This window comes from Motacilla alba, chromosome 7, assembly GCF_015832195.1.
Source record: "Motacilla alba alba isolate MOTALB_02 chromosome 7, Motacilla_alba_V1.0_pri, whole genome shotgun sequence".
Classification (NCBI taxonomy): domain Eukaryota; kingdom Metazoa; phylum Chordata; class Aves; order Passeriformes; family Motacillidae; genus Motacilla; species Motacilla alba.
Window position 1 is genome coordinate 30,642,047 of NC_052022.1, and position 17,899 is coordinate 30,659,945.

Genomic DNA, 17,899 nt, shown 5'->3' on the forward strand with positions numbered 1-17,899 from the left:
GAAATGCATTTTATGAGGGAAATGGAAATATTGCTCTGTTATGCAGCTGCTGGTGAATTCTGGGATGCTTTTGTCACCTCCAGTCCCTGTGTCACCACTCCAGCTGCTATTGCAGCCTCCTAAACAGCGATGCTCAGCAGGGTCTGTTCGCCACCACGTGTCACCTGAGCCCTTGCTCTGAGCTCCCTGGGGATTTGGGCTTACAGGAGGAGGCCTTGGCCCTGCAGCCATAACTAAATGCTGCCCAGAAAGGAGCAAAGGGACTCTTGCTTGCAGATGAATGGACTCTCTGCAGAAGACTGGGAAAAGAACCTTGAGGCTCTGCATGTTTGTGATGGCCAGCCAGAGCAGGAGGACTGGCAGGAGAAAGAGCAGGCAAGATCCCAGTGTGGCTGCAGAGCACAGCCCAAAAGGGTCACAGTGCTGAGGCACTGCTTGGCTAAGCACATCTCTTGCCCCTCTCCCTCATGAGAGGGGCAAGAGATGTGCTTAGCCATGTTTTTTTAGCCATGGTCAGCCAGAACACTGAATTACTTTCATATCGATGACTGCATCATTATTTCCATCATTACTGATGGATCATTATCTTCATCTGTTTCTGGTATGCAACCTGGTACCTATTCAACTTTCCACTTGGGGTAGATTCCCTTCTATAGCCATATAGTTAAGTTTAGTTTAAAATAAAGAAATAATTAACATAATTTTATTATGACATTAACTGTAGAAATAGTAAACAACACCTAACTTAAATCCCCCCAAAAGTCACTAACAGGTCAGTGTTTTTCAGAAAGATTCTTCCTGTGAATCATCCTATGCATGTTCCATAAAAACACATTTCTATCACTTGAAATGCACTAAGAATCTGTTTTAAAGATGTTAAAGGCATGGCAGGCAGTTTCTTGTTCCAGTGAACCATGGCCCATTTGTGTTACCACATGCTGAAAGTAGCTGCACCGTCTCTGTGTGAAAATCAAATGCTCAGGAGCTAAGGCAGCAAACTGCTTGCTTTAAACATGGGTTTTGGTTAAAATCAGAGTATCAGGATCTGACCCTAAAGCTTTATGTCTGGAATGTATGAGCATGATACATCTATCACTTGTATCAACTTTACATCAGGGCAGGACGACCAATTTCAATTGAATACTTGTGATTTATGTCACTGGTTCTGAGCTGAATGTTAGGCTCAGTTCTGTGGTATACCATGAATTTGCATGCCCTGGAAAGGTGATACAAAAAGAATATGAATGACCAGACAGAAAAAAAAATTTTTGAGAGTTCTGTCCACATTTATTCTATATGAACACATACAAAACCCCTTGTCTGACATATTTTTAGGAGTACTCAGAATGGGAAAAGAAAAGAAACTGTGAGAAACTGAAAATTCAGTCCTAACTTAGGCAAACTTTGGCATATTGCATGAAATGCTAGTGTTTACCTTTGCTGTAATACACAGATCCAAAAGTACAAATATATCGAATACATACCAATTCCAGGGTTTCTGTTTGCTGTGACAGGCAGCCTGTGTTGAGCAGTAACCCACTCACCCCCCTCACTAAGTGTGAGTTCCATAATTATTGCTAACAGCTCATCAAATGTGAACTACATTTAATTTTAAGATCAAATGTAAGATTTTATAAGCCACAACCTATGCAATCACACAGAGATATATCTCTCTTAAGCAGAAAGCATATTAAAACTGTATTTTTTAACATAAGAACAGGACATAAGAGAATTTCAAAGTACTTGAATAGAAAGTTATAAAGCACAGAAATATCACTTAAGCTGGCATAATAGAGACATTTTGAAGAGAAATAAAAGGTTAAGTGGAAAAAGAAGATAGATACACAGTAGAGATTTAAATATTTTAAGTCTTTTAGTGTTTTCACTAATAATGAAAAAAGTAAGTTGAACTTGCTTTTAATATTAGAGTGATTAGCTAAAGATATTCCTTAAAAATACCTTTGCACTAAAGATACTTAATTTACTGCCCAGAATTCTGGTGACAGCATGAAGAGGGCACAGACTCATTTTTCATTACTGACTGTTAATTCAGTAAAGGATTTGTTCTGTGGATTTTGGTGTATGCTAAAGGGTAAACAAGTAAGAAAGGCATTTGCATAGTGTCAGATATGCACAAAATCTCCAATAATGCTTTAGCTAGTGTCTGGGAAAACCCAGTAAGGTTTTCTGAAAAAGGAACTGCTAAATATATATCAGTTATTGAACAACATAAATTAGTACTCATTGCAATCCATTTCTAAAGTATAATTTTCCTGCCTGCTAAAAGTAACTCCTCAGGGTTTTCTTTTAAATAGAACAAACTTTCAAGTCAGAAAGATTGGTAGAAGCCTAAGGCAAGTTTAGAGCAAGGTTTCTCTTGATTCATAGTACAAGTACACAGTTGGTATAATATTTAAGAATGACAGTGCTGTCTTTCAGTACTGCTGCCCACAATACTTGGAAATATATCCTTTCAGAATGTGAAGGCATATCCTCTGTGAAGTACCCAGATAAATCAGTTCACCCTTGGCTGTAACTAAATGCTGTCTAGTGACTTGTGATCGACAGGGCTTTACCCTCTGACAGCCAGATTCATTGTTGGGACAGCAACCAATCGTCGGGTTTGACGACATGAGCCTAATCAAAGTTGGAGTATAAAAAGCCCCCTTGGAATATATAAGGTACACCAGTGTGGCAAGCTGTCTCTCAGATTGCATTTGCTTTCACGGATCTGTTTAGTACGGAAAGGGAAAGGGGGAGGGGGAAAAAAAGAAGGCAAAAGTGCTGCACTGAATGTGAGATCATGCAAAAGCTAGTGCTCTATGCTTCTATTTACCTGTTCATGCTGATTTCAGTTGATCCGGTGGCTCTTGATGACAGTAGTCAGCCCACAGAGAACGCTGAGAAGGACGGACTGTGCAATGCTTGTACGTGGAGACAGAATACAAAATCTTCCAGAATAGAAGCCATAAAAATTCAAATCCTCAGCAAACTGCGTCTGGAACAAGCTCCTAACATTAGCAGGGATGTTATTAAACAACTTTTACCCAAGGCTCCTCCACTGCAGGAACTGATTGATCAGTATGATGTGCAGAGAGATGACAGTAGCGATGGCTCTTTGGAAGATGATGACTATCATGCCACCACCGAAACGATTATCACAATGCCTACAGAGTGTAAGTAACCCTGCTTCTTTCGCCTCCCACTGCCCCTCCGAGAGAGTTGTCTCCCTGCTGTAGAGCCACACAACTCCTCCTCAGGCTCTCCCAACAGGCTGCTGGCAGAAGTCTGCTGGAGGGAGGGAGGAGAGCGTTATTTCTAAAGAATTTGAGCCAGGTTCAGATGACCGTGTGGCGATCCTTTGTTTTACTGTTCGGTTTTTGGCTCCTTATAATGTGTGTGCCCCGTAGCACTTAGGATTTGCCCATTGCCTTAGAAAGCAAAGGGAGATCTGCAGTTCAGTCAACTTCGTTATCTGCAGCACTCGGGGTATTTCCTCTCGCAAATATAAAGTACAAGTGCAGATAATGAGAGAATAAAATTTTTGTGAGGGAGGTTTCACTGGTCAGTATTTTTAGAAGCAATAGAAATCAACAGAAATGCAGTTTAGAGCACTACACCTACCTAACTACAACATGCTACAGCAAGTGCAAGCAGAGAGTTAAATTCTTGCCTCTTTGCTGATCCCATAAACTAGCACCACCCACCTCAGAGTTAAAACTATATATTTAAAGCAAATATGTGTGTAACAGATTAAATGTAAAAATGTCCGTGCTATAGCAATCAGCTCATGTAATCGTGCCAAGGAAGAATGAAGGCATTTACTGAATGAGCAGATTCTGAGTTATCTTCTGAGTGCTAAACATCTGCTATGCCTCCTATCAAGTATCTTTTGCACAGCTAATACTGTAGTATCTTATGTTCTTCATCAGCTAAAGTATTCGACTATGGCAGCTGTTTTTTAAAATAACACTTATGAATATGATGTCAAAAAGGAAAAATATGACAGGACATATAAGACATGTTAGCAATTACAGATATCATTATGATATGCAGACTAGAATAATATCAGCTGCTCTCACCAGCTAAAAATGAACCCACAGATGAAAAAGTAAATTTTTCAGTGAAATTTTTCAACTTAGTAATTATTAAGATAGGAACTTAATAGCATTATTTTACTGCAGCCTTATAACAAAGCTGAGGTCTGCCTGCATTTTTATTCCAGACTTTTATGTTCAAGGCTTTATAACCATTTTTACTCAAACTGCTACATATTTGCAGTGACAGAAGAAAAGTCGTATTTCATTGCTCAGAGTTCATTTCCTACTTCTTATAAAAAGCCCTTGAGCTATTTTAAATGCACTAAAGAGACAGGTATCTTAAGTGATGAGATTTATGAACGTTAAAGTCCTGCACCATTTAGGATTAGTACTACCCATTTTATCCTGGCATGGAAAGATACTGCCATGACTAGGTATGACAGCTGCATCGTAGGCTACAGGAAGGAGGAACGCAGCACTGCACGTGACTTTCCTCTAATATTATTCAAATGAAAACAAAATGATCCTTATATTAATCCCCTCAATTATTTTCTTCCCACTGAGAAAAGAAATGTGTTTGTGCAGTTTGCCCAGGGCTGTATGGTCTGCAGCAGGCTGAGACGTTGGAGTAAATTAGAAATAGCTGGATCACCACACACGTGTTGAGTCAGCTTATGCAAAGTTGCTATTCTGCATGCTTTATGAAGGTCCTCAGGAGGTGACCAGCAGAAGTGAATTGGTAGTAGGTGATAGAGTAATTTTGTTGACATCCACTAAAGTTGCTATAGAATGTAAACCATAGAAAATTAATTAAGTTAAATCCACTTTGTTACTGGTACTCTTTATAACATATTGTAATATTTTTTATACAGTCTGAAAAAAAATAGTCAGGTTTATATACGCGTTTTTTCTTGTTCCCTGTTCAGTAATCTGTTCTTTCCATTCATTTATAGCTGATTTTCTTGTACAAATGGAGGGAAAACCAAAATGTTGCTTCTTTAAGTTTAGCTCTAAAATACAATATAACAAAGTAGTAAAGGCACAATTGTGGATATACTTGAGGCAAGTCCAAAAACCTACAACGGTGTTTGTGCAGATCCTGAGACTTATTAAGCCCATGAAAGATGGTACAAGATATACTGGAATTCGATCTTTGAAACTTGACATGAACCCAGGCACCGGTATTTGGCAGAGTATTGATGTGAAGACAGTGTTGCAAAATTGGCTCAAACAGCCTGAATCCAATTTAGGCATCGAAATAAAAGCTTTTGATGAGAACGGACGGAATCTTGCTGTAACTTTCCCAGGACCGGGGGAAGATGGATTGGTAAGTCTATTTAGAAAAATCCCATTTCATTGAAAAGCAATTAAGCTCTGTTTTAAGGATAAAATCAATGCATTGTTTAGGGAATGGAAGAAAAAAGTTCTGCATATCAAATTCTTTCATTCTTTGCTCTCAGAGGCTTTCCTCTGCCTCCATTTCCCCATCTAAAAATTGAGAGAAATTGCTGTATTTCAGAGAGACATTGCAAGGTATTAACTAGAAAAGTTTTTGGCAATTATGGATGGATGATGCTATCATCAAAGTAACATTGTTTTCAATTTTGAGAGGAAATACTGCTTAATAAGCAGCTATTTCACATAAAGTTAAAGAATAGTCTTAAGATTCTTTCACTGGTTAGGAAAGATGCCTCCAATATTGCTGAGAAGGCAAGGGAGTTCCTACATACTCTCTATGCATATATTTTCTACTAACAACAACAAAATTTGTCTCTTTATGAAAATGAGAACAGATCTTCTTCATAGTGTTAAGTTCTTTACATTTCAGTATTTGGTAGAGTGCATCATTCTACCTATCAGAAGTGTCTGAATAGAGAAATTCTGCTTCATACAATAATCGAGTCATGATGATAAGAAAGTTATTTTGTGCACTATCTGGTTTGTTTTTATAAGAACAGATGAACAAATTAAATCTGAAATGTACCCACAACTACACCTGAAGTGAACCTGAAGTGAAACTACAGCATTTTCCTTGCTATTAGTTTCTGTAGATCACTAATCATCTACAATCTATACAAATTTCTAAACTTATCACAATCAAGCGATACCTCCTTTTGAATAAAGTATGAATAATATTATTCTACTCTTACTTCTATGTATTAGATGAATCTGTTGATCACAGAAACCTAGAAATATTTAGGTTGGAGAAGACCATGGTGTCCAACCATATTTATGCAACATTTAATTTCACAGCAGTATAGTATTATTTAAAAGTGTTTAAAAGAAAAACTCTGTGATATCTTAATTGTACATCCAACATAAATGTGGATCTCCTGCATTTGAAACAGGCCAGCTGGATATCATGATCAGGAATGTCCTCACCACCTCCATCCATTCAAATGATGATACATACAGATAACCCACGGCGATCATCATCTATAAATAAACATTTCAGCGGCAGAGCAGGGTTAGAGGCACAGCTGATAACGGGAGAGGAAATCTCTCTTTCCCCCAGCTCCTCTTCAGCAGCTTCCAGTACAGGGGTGATCCTTTCAGCAAACACCTCCCCATATAATTTATCTTTGGAAAGGGCACTTCCAGCAGGGAAACAGCTCGCAGGGAAACAGCTCGAGAGCGTAACCTGTGCAACAAAGTTAGCTGAGCTGTTATTCCTGAGGAATGGTCTCTATGGGATGGTCCCATCAGTGCCAAACCAGCACACGGGGCAGAAATCAGCGTGTGGAAGGCAGCAACTTTGGGAACTTTTTCAAAGTCACAATTGTGGAGGTTGCAATTTCCTTCTAGTCTCAGTTGGTGACTGTGGAAACACACCTTCTGTAGGAGGCATGTGGCTCAGGGATCTGCCAAAAATACATTCCTTGCCACAGGAGTCTTCCAGGAGTCAAAATATCTAGCTGCCCCTCCAAATTCATTCAGTCAGAGTCATTCAAGCATGGCAGCAATAAAGGAGCAACTTTTGTCCTCTGTGGTCTGGATAAAAAACTTTCCTTGATATCCAGAAAGCCTGAATTCAATATGATTTTAATGAAGGGAATTTCAGAAGGACTCACAAAAGCTCTTACTATGGAGTTTAAAACAAAGTTAAAAAAATCCACATTAAAAGTAAAAATCCAGCATCTTCCAAATTTCTGAAATGTTCTTATAGCAGTTAAAGAATGTTAGCACTGAGACAGTGGTAATTTCAGGGACAAATACTCTGTATAGAGAAACAGCAGGGAAATGCAGAGATAACTATAACAGAATTGCTGGTCAAATTTTGTTTGCAAACATCATTTCAGAATATCAATCTGAAACATCCACATTAGAAATACTGTTTGCATGTTTTTAGAGAACTTGGGCTTACCACAGAAATGATTCCAATTCCTTCTCCTCTTCTCACAGAACCCATTTTTAGAGGTCAGAGTTACAGACACACCAAAGCGGTCCCGCAGAGATTTCGGTCTCGACTGTGACGAGCACTCGACAGAATCCCGATGCTGCCGCTACCCGCTGACGGTGGATTTCGAAGCTTTCGGCTGGGATTGGATTATCGCTCCTAAAAGATACAAAGCCAACTACTGCTCCGGAGAATGTGAATTTGTGTTTTTACAAAAGTACCCGCACACCCACCTGGTGCACCAAGCCAACCCCAGGGGCTCGGCGGGCCCTTGCTGCACGCCCACCAAGATGTCCCCCATCAATATGCTGTACTTCAATGGCAAAGAACAAATCATCTACGGCAAGATACCAGCCATGGTTGTAGATCGCTGCGGGTGCTCATGAGATCCTCGCTGGATCCACTGCTTCACACATCGTGGAAGCTACCAAAAAAAAAAAAAAAAAAAGAAAAAAGAGAAAAAGAAAAAAAAGGAGAAAAATAGAAAGTTATACCCCCCACCAGTCTCTCAAACTGTGAAGTTACGTGCACAAGGCATTGCCGACCTCCTGTGTGCTACCAGCAGCAGTTACAGAACGTGAACTAAAGGACAGTGTAATTACCTGATGGCTGCTTGTGAGCCAGCAAAAGAGAAAAGCTGCAATCGAAATAGCCGGATTTAATCCACAAAGTTCTTACATTATGAGGGAATCAATATTCAGTCATTTGGATGCAAATTTATATGCAGGTTTCAGTACACATTGGTAATCAAAAGCAAGCTCCTTCTCACCTGAGGACAGAAGGAGCAGGCTTTTAGGTTCCTTTCTTCACAGCTTCACTTAATATCATATTTACAGGAACATATATACCGGTAACATATACACCACTACACAATACCACCAGAATCATCCTTAAACACTTGAATATATAGTGCAGACTTGTGAAATGTATCAGATGAAATTCCACATAAATGGACAAACCCTGAAATTAGGGATGGCATAGTGTATTTAGAGTGTTTCCATTCCTTTTTCTCATTAGTATGTTAGTAATCAATGGCAATGGTGCTACGTAAGCAGGCTGAGTAAATAGAAAGATAGTTATATAAGTGAAAGAATTTAGGCTTAATAAGGAATTTGCCCTATCCTCAGGTACACTATTCAACATTCTCAAGAAACAGATATTTTTTAAAGGCAAAGGAATAGTTTTCTAGACATAGAAAAAGAGAAGGCAGCAGAGAAATCCAACATTCAAATTGCAATCCCACATTTTTTAACCTGCCTTTGCAACATTACCGTTTGCACTATGGTAAACCAATGCAAATAGTTGGTTGCTACAGATATTGTTTAAAAACCACTTTGATATAACTGACTTGTGTAATATGTATGCATCAATATTTTGTAAATAAATGTTTATTTTTTAATCACTGTTGGTATATGTTCATCACAAGAAAAGAATTACTTTAACCTGTACTTTAGTTTAATAAACAAACCCCAATATTCTCTTCATAATATAATTTTCTGGATTTTAACACAAATAATATGTAGGAACAATGCAACAAAGTAAACCATATGTTGAGAATTATTCTACATTTTATATGTTTTTTACATTGTTATGAGCCATCTAGGATAAATGATGGCTGTTGACATGTTTATAAGGTTCTTTGAGTTACTGTTTTTATGGTTATTTTGATCCACGACTGAATTTCCATATTTTGAATGTTATGTTCATAAATAATGATGATACCACAAAAGATTGCTATTAAATGCATTTTATTATATTTAAAAGTTTGCAGCAAAATATTTTCTGTATTTGAGTAAACATAGTACATGGATTTCCACACAAATTCTGTACATTTTCCTTATAGTAAAAAAATTGTTAATTGAAATTAAAAAGTTCTATTTACTATAAAGTCCATTTTATTTCACATGTGAAATAGAACTCATAAACCAGGTGTTTGTTAAGACAACACAATCACTGTTAAAACATCTTCATGTTAGTATGATGCATGTTTTTGTTATATGCCAGAAATCAGTTTTGAATTTTCCTTTATGTAAAACCACCCTAAAACTGCAAAACTGCTTGATTTTCTTTCCCTTTCTCTTTTATATATTTTCTGCCTCGGTGGTAAATATTTTGTATTGAGTTTTTTTACTTTTTTAAAAAATTTGTATGTAAGGACATTAAAACTTAAAGTTTGAGTGATGAGGACTGAAATTTAAAAGCAAACAGATTTTCTGCAATTTCTTTTGAATGATTAGGAGTTCTGCTAAAGCTGTGTCCAGGCATCAAGCAGATGTTCAGCTTCTCCTGATGCAGTTCACCAGAGCAGGTCCCTGGGGCCCTTAAACACACTTTCAATTTAGTTTCCCACAAAACACCATCAGACTAAATAAAAAAAATCTAAAAAGCTTTTGGAATACAGACTCTTGGTGAAGCCACAAGAATTAAAAGTACAACACAACTGCCTTCCTAAACAAAGGTCCAGAATTAAGGGAGAAATCCTCTGTTTGTTAAAGTCAATGGCAAAACTTCCATTGGCTTTAATGGAGACCAACCTTTTGCCCTGTGACTTTTAACTCGTGACATTCAGGCACCAAGCAGTGCCATCCTGCTCATGTGAACTATCAATAGCATCTCCTTGCGTGAGGCTCCTAAACCATTCAGAGACTTCCAATTAACTTCCATATACCCTGTAGCTAAACATTCACTGCTTTAATTGGGCCAGTTCATATAGCAACAGCTGCAGAGATGCAGCAGCCTGGATTTTGCAGTTGATAGGGAACAAAACATATTCCCAGTCTGCACCAAAGTCCAGTCACAACACCTGCAGGATTGTTTTTACTCATGATAGGTAAAGTAAAGCTAATGCAAATTCATTTACCCCCACACAAGTGACATCACTGGCTGCCTGGTAATAACTGTACCCAGCACAAAGGCAGGGCAAAAGTGAATTGGAATGGAATTTTTTATTTCTGGAATCAATGACAGCAAAATTAAAGCAAGAAAATAAGTAGTATGAATTCCAAAAAGCATCTACTCAAACCAGCACCCCATCTTGACACTCAGACAAATTTTATTCCTTATAAATTTTATGCAGTATGCGTCTTTTATATTTTGCCAAACTTGAAATGATCATAGAGTAATTTTGGCTCTTGTGATTTAATACTGACCTTACAGATAAGTGGCTACTCATGGAACATGCTGTGGGCTTTGATCTTGTTGATTTAGCAGCTGGATAGTTCATTATTAATGTGTTTATTGACAATCAATTGAAGATGTCAATGATTCCTTCTGTTCTTATTGTTATATCCTTTTATTTGCAAGGCTCAGGTCTGAGAGACTTCAGCAGCATTTGTGAATACTTTGTACAGCTCTCAAACCTCACTGTTAAGCTGTGTATTCAGAATCAAAAAAAAAAAAAAAAAAGGAAAATATCCAGTGAGGGATGATGTGCAAGAAACAGTATCATTTCCTTGCCTAGCATCCTAAGAATCCCAACAGGAATGAACCAGGTAGAGTCCAGCTTTCCAAGGCAGTGTCCAAGTGCCCCAAGATGCACATGCACACCTGCAACAGGGCAGTTCCTCATCTCTATACTGCTTCAGTTCTTCCTCTTGGCTCTACTGCCCAGCCCTTTCCCTCCCAACATGAGCCAGTCCTTTTCCAGGGCTGTTTGACCCCTACCTCCTACCCAGCTTCAGTTACACTGTAACTTGAGTAGCATTTCCCCTCTCATTTCACACAGCATCTCCCATGCCATCCCACCCCAGACTCTTGCCCTGCAGCCCCTTTTGCAGGGGAAACAGCCCCCTGCAGTACTGCCCTCCTGTCCCTTAAGCAGATCCAGTGCATCCTGCTCCTGCTGGAAGCTGAGGTTAGGGGAGAAACCTTCCACTGTGCTCAACAGAGCCTGTGGGGAATTTAACAGCTGAACACAGAAGTCATCACCACTAAGCATAAATGCACTGCAATTCTTCACAGATGGGCTGTTTTGCTAAATATGAGCAGATTTCAAAGGAAGAATTAAAGGCCAAATCCCTTCATAGCTTTAGGTAGCTTTTCCTCAATTCTGCGGAGTCTAGGTTTGGGGTTTGTGGTTGTTCATTGGGCGTTTGGGGGTTTTTGAAGGCTTTTTTGGGTGGTTTCTTTTTTAATCAGACCTTGGATGCGAATGACCTATTTTGGCTAAACGTCTCAAAAAATAAATCTGCTGGAGATTAGGTTTGGACAGCTCAGTCCAGGCAGACAGATTTTGTTAAAGCTGCAGTATAACAAAGCAGGTTATTATAATCTGAAGCACTGGATGGACAAACTTAAAAACCAAAATATCCCACCTCACATTATAAAGTTAGTTAGCACCTTTTGATAAAAAAAAAAATTAAGTTAGGAGACAGTACATTATGGGAGGCATAAGCTAGAAGTTGTGCTTCAAGCTGTACAAACAATGCTGTACCTATGCAACTCAGCAAAATTGTCAGGAAGAACCTTAGCAATGTGTTTTAACTGACTCAAGTTAGCTCTGTGCTTCCACTTGAGCCTCCTCCCAACAATTTTAACTGCAGCAAGTAGATATCTATACATTGATTTAACACCAGCTACAAAACCAGTAATGCAACTGCATCTGCTTTTCTGTCAAGTCTTCCCCTGCAAGAATTAAGACTATAACTCTGGCTTGAAATGCAAGTGTAACACATTTGAATCCATAAAATGTTAACAAAGTCTGGAAACACTAAAGCTGCAATTCTTTTAATTTAGTTTATAAAAGCCCTGACAAAATCCAAAGGAAAAAGTTAGGGCTACAGGCCAATTTCTGAATTTGAATAGGCAAGAAGTACAGCTCTGTTCACTCTTGGCCACTTCTAAATAATCTAAAAAAAAAAGTGATAGGGCTAACATCTGTTGTAGCAATCTTGCAAAACAAAAAAGGAAATGGAGAAGTGCAAATGTACAGCTCATTCAACAGTGAATGACTCTAATTCTAGGTGTATTGATAAATTAAATGGAATTATTCTCTTTGATGGCTAGACAGTGAATTTAAGGGATGAAGAACTACTACAGTGACTATGAAACAAAAAACCTGCCTGTTTTTATTGCTCCAGAATATAGATGAGAACAAGTAATGAAGCCCTCTTGCAGATGAGGTGTCAAGAGCAGCAACAAGCCTTGCAGCATTTTGGGTGTAAGTCTGGCTAATTCTCACCAGCCTTAGCCACTGAGGTTCTGAGGCTACAGGAAAAACTGTTCCTTTTCTCTACAAGTGGACATAACTCTGACACTATACATGCTTTCAAAACAGTGCTTTCAGAAAATACAAAATAGCTTAGTGTCCATGAGTCAGCTTGTGATCTTGAACTTGTGCTCTTAACTAGAGGCTCTCTGTGCTCTAAATCTTATTATAAATCAAAAGTAGTCAGTGGTCCTAAAAGCTGTTGCACATAGAAATGTCTTTCACCTACAAGTCAATAACCAAGTTAGATTTCAAACCTGTAGCTTTTCCATTATATTTATCACAACTGTACAAGAAACCCCTCAAGAGCTGAAAGCATTCATCTCAAGTGATTCCCACCTGTGGAAAGGCAGAGGAACAAGCCCTGGCTCAGCAGTGCCTTTCCTGTTACTCCTGACGAAGCCTGTATGGTCTTGGGTGAGATCTTGTTAGCATCTCTGATTAGGAAAGAATAAAAATGCTTGGTTTGGGCATTATGTTCCATGTTTCACCAGTAAAATTACCAGGAGCAGTTAAAGGTTATGATGGTAAGGGAGGAATACCTGGGAAACCATTATGGAGGCATTACTTGGTAGACAGCTTTCATTAAACCTAAAAAAAAAAAAAAAAAAAGCAGTTTGGGAGAGAGCTGCAACACAAACAGGACAATATACTGAAATCATGTAAGGTGTAACAGCCATTGTAAAGCAGTCATGTGCTAACAGTGGTCAGCTTCTATGCTTGTCAAGGAGCTGAGTGCAATATAAAAAGTGAAATTTAAAGCAGTTAAATAATTTAAGGGATGTAACCAAGGGAGCAAGAAAGATTTTATCTTCCCAAATCCAGGATGATACTGAAGGCATTTGCTAAACTTTTACTTCCTCTATCTTAAGAATGCTTAAACTGAAAAGGTCTGCTCTTTGCCAAAATTAAAAAATGTTTTACAGCAAATCTAACTAAAGTATAACCTGTTGCATCATAATTTGAATATGTAGCTATCCAAAATATAATTACTCATATCTTGGCTAATAGCTTGCAGTTAAGGTTCGTGATTCATGCACTCTTTTTTACCTAGGAGAGGAGCAACTACCTTCCCAACCAAGCCACAGTATCAGGGAGTTTGAGCATTATTTCAGGGCACTTTGTGGCATCCAATTAGGCATTCTTAAGCATCATACACAACAGCACGAAGAGCAAAGATTTTGTTTACTCTTTAGCATCTGTGCATTTGAAGAAGAGGTTTATTCTGATTTCAAACAGCAATCTTCTCTCCTACTAACATTTTCACCATCATTCCCCCCCGTTGTTATCCCTCCAACCCGGCGACGCTGACATCCGAAGCAGCAAACGGAACACCTGGCTGTCACGCATTATGGCATCAGGTTGCAGCGCCAGGTGGTCGGAGGAGTGGGAGGCACGGCAAACACATGCCTTCAGGCTGAGCTCAGCTGCCTACTGTATGCCGCTGTCATGTGGGAAAGATCAGCCTAGGTGCTGGTCCAGGGCAAAATGCCCATGGCTTCGCTGCTGTAGGTGACACCTAGCACAATGTGCTGCTGGCTGGCCAGAGCTCGCTTGTGCTGCTCACCCGCCGTGGGGTGGGACAACGAATCTCATGGGATTCCAGCCATGACCACTGTGTGCCCAGAGGTACCAAGGACATGGGTTATTCTGATAAACAGCAGCACAACATCATAATGGAGTCTTTTCCTTTTAGGAAGGAATTATTCTAAGGGCACCCTAAAATTGGGCTTTTCCCCAAGGCAGAAGTGTTCCTCTCATCATGACATGCAGCATCAGAATTTTATACGCTGACCTGCAGCCAGATCTTACAGACCTGAGTCCTCACAACACCATGTATCAACAGTCGCCAACAAACTTGATAAATCAAACTAATAATATTTATTTAACCTGTTTTTTTCTGCCATGGCACATCCCATTTACAGTTGCACCGTTTTCCTAAGGAGACAGAAAAGGCAGCTACTCAAAATATTCTCCCTTGAGGCCACTGTATTGTCTCTGAAATAGTCTCAGCATACTTGCCTTACTCTTTTTTTTAATAGCTTGTGACTTATTTATTATTTTGTACTGCTGTACAATTTTTTGTACTGCTGTATTTTCAGCTCTCCAATACCTTACCAAACCTGGGAATACCACTAAAGCACACTCACAGAACTCTCGTCTGTTTTCTAAGAGCATCTTCCTCTTCTTATTCCCAAACAACTCTCTCAACTTTTCAACCAACACAGATCTAGACACAAGCTCTAGTTATCACAAAATCATAAGCCCAAATCTTAGGGATTCATTTACTGATTTATATTTTAAAACTGCAGTCTTAGGAACATTTTAAAAAACTAGAAAATGTATTTTTCAAAAAAGCACTTTTTCATCCTAACCATTATTTTTAGCAGGGTATTGCTCTGGAAATGGATCCTACACCAAGTGGGGCCTTTTACCACAATTTTCTTTTCATCACAGTGATACCCCTGATGTCTCACTTTTATCAGTTTACTTGTGAGAAGATGACTGGCCTTAACAAAATGCTTCAGAAATCTGTAGCTGTCCTTGACTGCCCACTTCTGTATTTACACCCACTGCACTTGTACAAGACCTCATCTGAACAGAGTTGTAGTAATTGCTACTACCACGTGAACACAAATGACAATCCTCGTGGATAAAACAAATCGTGTCCATAGAAGGCACAGGGTAATCCTCAGCACCCATTGTTTGGGTTGGACATGGCTAGAAGAAACTTCAGGTCTTCAGTTGAAAAACAACTGAAAATTGGTTCCGCAAATTTCTCTTGACTGTGATTAAGAAGGAGCTTAGTTACAACAAAATGCAATTACTCAGTTTTGGCCACGCAGCCTTCATGAGGCTTTTCCAGATCCGCTCCCACGGACCCTAATTCTGGTTTGGAAGCCAATTGTTCCTTGGCAGCGTTGCCATGGATCTCACTCAGAGATTTAGCAACACATTCTCCACCAGCTTACAGCAAACACCAACGTCTGCAGCTCACCCACAGCTTGCTTATACCACAATTTGGAAGTTATCCATATTAGATCCTGCCCATGATTCCCTTCCGCAAGGAGGGTGGAATGCTGTGCCACATGAGACCGAGTTCTTGTAGCTGTACCTGACACTGCATTTCACAAGAAAAAGTGCCAAAACCACAAAGTCATACATGGAGATAAACATGCAGGAGGAATTCGGATTTTCCAGGCATTTGCAGAGCCACTGGGATCAAACTGATGTCCCCACCAAGGGAGACATGACGGGTATCTACTATGGAACATCTAACCAGGAAATCAGGAAGCCTCCTTTAAAAAACTAGATGAAATTTCACAATTCCAGGTTAACATGGGGACTTTAACCACCCCCAGCACCTGCAGGAAAGGCAATGCAGCAGAGCACCAGCAGTCCTAGAGATTTCTGGATGATGGTTGGAACAAGAGACTTTTCACTGGCACTGCTACTTATGCCTTGGTAAGGAGGTGATGACCCAGGGTAACTGCTCTGTCCCAACCCCAGCCATTCTGTGATTCTGGGACTGACACAGTAGGGGCAAAGGAAATGAGGGAGGCAGAATAACAGAGGAGAAGCTCTGACAAAAATAGGGTTCTGTGGCATCAACATGGACATCAGAATCAGGCATCTTGAATTGCGAATATTTTCTATTATTTGCCACCATGATGACAGAAAAGTAAATGTTTACTGGATCTGAAAAGCCTTTGTTCCACTGGTTCTCCTACTGCTCTGAAACATCTCACTTTAAACTTGTATTCCATAGAGAAATACATTTCTGTTTGCTTTTCTCTTTCTTGAGGTTTTTTTTAAAGTATGGGGAAGCCTTCTAAGTTCTGTATTTCTTTTCTTCTGGATGAATGCATTCTCAAGCTATGGGAGAATTCTCCTGATAAAGTACTACTCCCTAATGTAGATAAATAATTAGATAGTACTTGGGGTGATGGGTGAATGGCACAGCCTCATTCACCAGGGTGGAGGAGGAATATTATTTTCAGGCTTTGCTCCAATGAATTTTGAAATCTTCTCTCACCATTCTTCAGTGGTGGAGATCATGAGAGTCCCAACAATCACCCCAACTCTGTGAGCTGTGTGGATTTCAGACAATAAAGAAAGTTATGTAATTTTTTTTGGTAAAAATAATTATATTCTTGAATGATTTTTAAAAAATATTGAACCTTTTCCAATAATGCTTGACCAGCATGAATAAATGGATGAATTATTTGCATTATTACTAAAACAAGTCACAGAAATTATTTTTTTTTCCCACTCTGCCCAGATGGTCATATTGAACCAAACAGGGAAATGAATAAAAACCCCTTGGACTCAATAAGAAAATCCTGGACTGGAATCTGAATTTCATGACCATTATTTTACAAGTGAGACAAAAGTCTTAAATACCAGGTTTCAGTTGTGCTAAAATACTCAAGCAATCTTCATTCTATATATGTGGAAAGAATGTAAGAGAATATTGCCATTATGATGGTTTGCTTTAACTACAGAGATGAGTACAAATAGATGTATTTTATCCCAGGAATTTTTTTGGAATACCAGGAAACCCACATGAGCAAATGAATGGAAACACACAAACATTGATTTGGACTGCTATTCAGAAACCAGGAGCCTAGATTTCTGATTGAATTTTTTGTGTATATCTTAGCCCCTTTTCCTTTGGCTATACCTGTTAACAACAAAGAAGTTCCACTCTCACTGTTGGGAAGACAGTGAAATTTGGCTGCTCAGAGGCCAATTTTTAGTTGGACATTTGGAATGCTTTTTTATATCTCACATATTTGTGTTTAAAGGACTATCTGACCGTGAATAAACCTTTAGGTGAGAAAGTGGCTTTAACACACAGCTTTGGCTTCAGCATTATTCCATAGTTTCATTACTACTTGAGAGTTCAACAGAGCAGGCTATAATTTATAGTAAATTACACTTAAGACTACAAAATTCTGACAGTTTTACTCCTGTGTTGTTCAATGCACAAAGTGACCCTATCATGAGGCTGTTGACCTGGCACCCTTGGGAAGTACAGCAGATTTTTCTCAGCTAATGCATGGCCTCACTCAGCAGGACAGGGCAGGCTTGCTCTAAAAAAGGGCAGCACAACAACCCCATGTTCCCGTTACCCGAACTAATGCTATACAAATGAAGAAATGAGAAAGACACATCAACTGAAATAAATATTGGAAGAAAATTCTACCATGGATTTGTCCCTTATAACTAACATTTGCACCAAAACTGTCTATC

The 17,899-nt window shown here is 39.1% G+C and overlaps 1 protein-coding gene across 1 annotated transcript; it reads left to right on the forward strand.

Moving 5' to 3' along the window:
* The first annotated feature begins 2,674 nt into the window (after positions 1-2,674).
* Positions 2,675-9,319, forward strand: MSTN (myostatin). Its single transcript, XM_038143386.1, has 3 exons — positions 2,675-3,176; positions 4,994-5,367; positions 7,443-9,319. The coding sequence occupies exons 1-3, from the start codon at positions 2,804-2,806 to the stop codon at positions 7,821-7,823; spliced, it is 1,128 nt and encodes a 375-aa protein (XP_037999314.1). The 5' UTR covers positions 2,675-2,803; the 3' UTR covers positions 7,824-9,319.
* Positions 9,320-17,899: the final 8,580 nt, after the last annotated feature.

What these genes read in the sequence shown, in the direction of transcription:
- MSTN (XM_038143386.1), top strand. Translation starts at nt 2,804, where the DNA reads ATGCAAAAGCTAGTGCTCTATGCTTCTATTTACCTGTTCATGCTGATT. An exon ending in TATCACAATGCCTACAGAGT is followed by an intron (nt 3,177 to 4,993) that starts GTAAGTAACCCT and finishes ATTCATTTATAG; the next exon opens with CTGATTTTCTTGTACAAATG. An exon ending in GACCGGGGGAAGATGGATTG is followed by an intron (nt 5,368 to 7,442) that starts GTAAGTCTATTT and finishes CTCTTCTCACAG; the next exon opens with AACCCATTTTTAGAGGTCAG.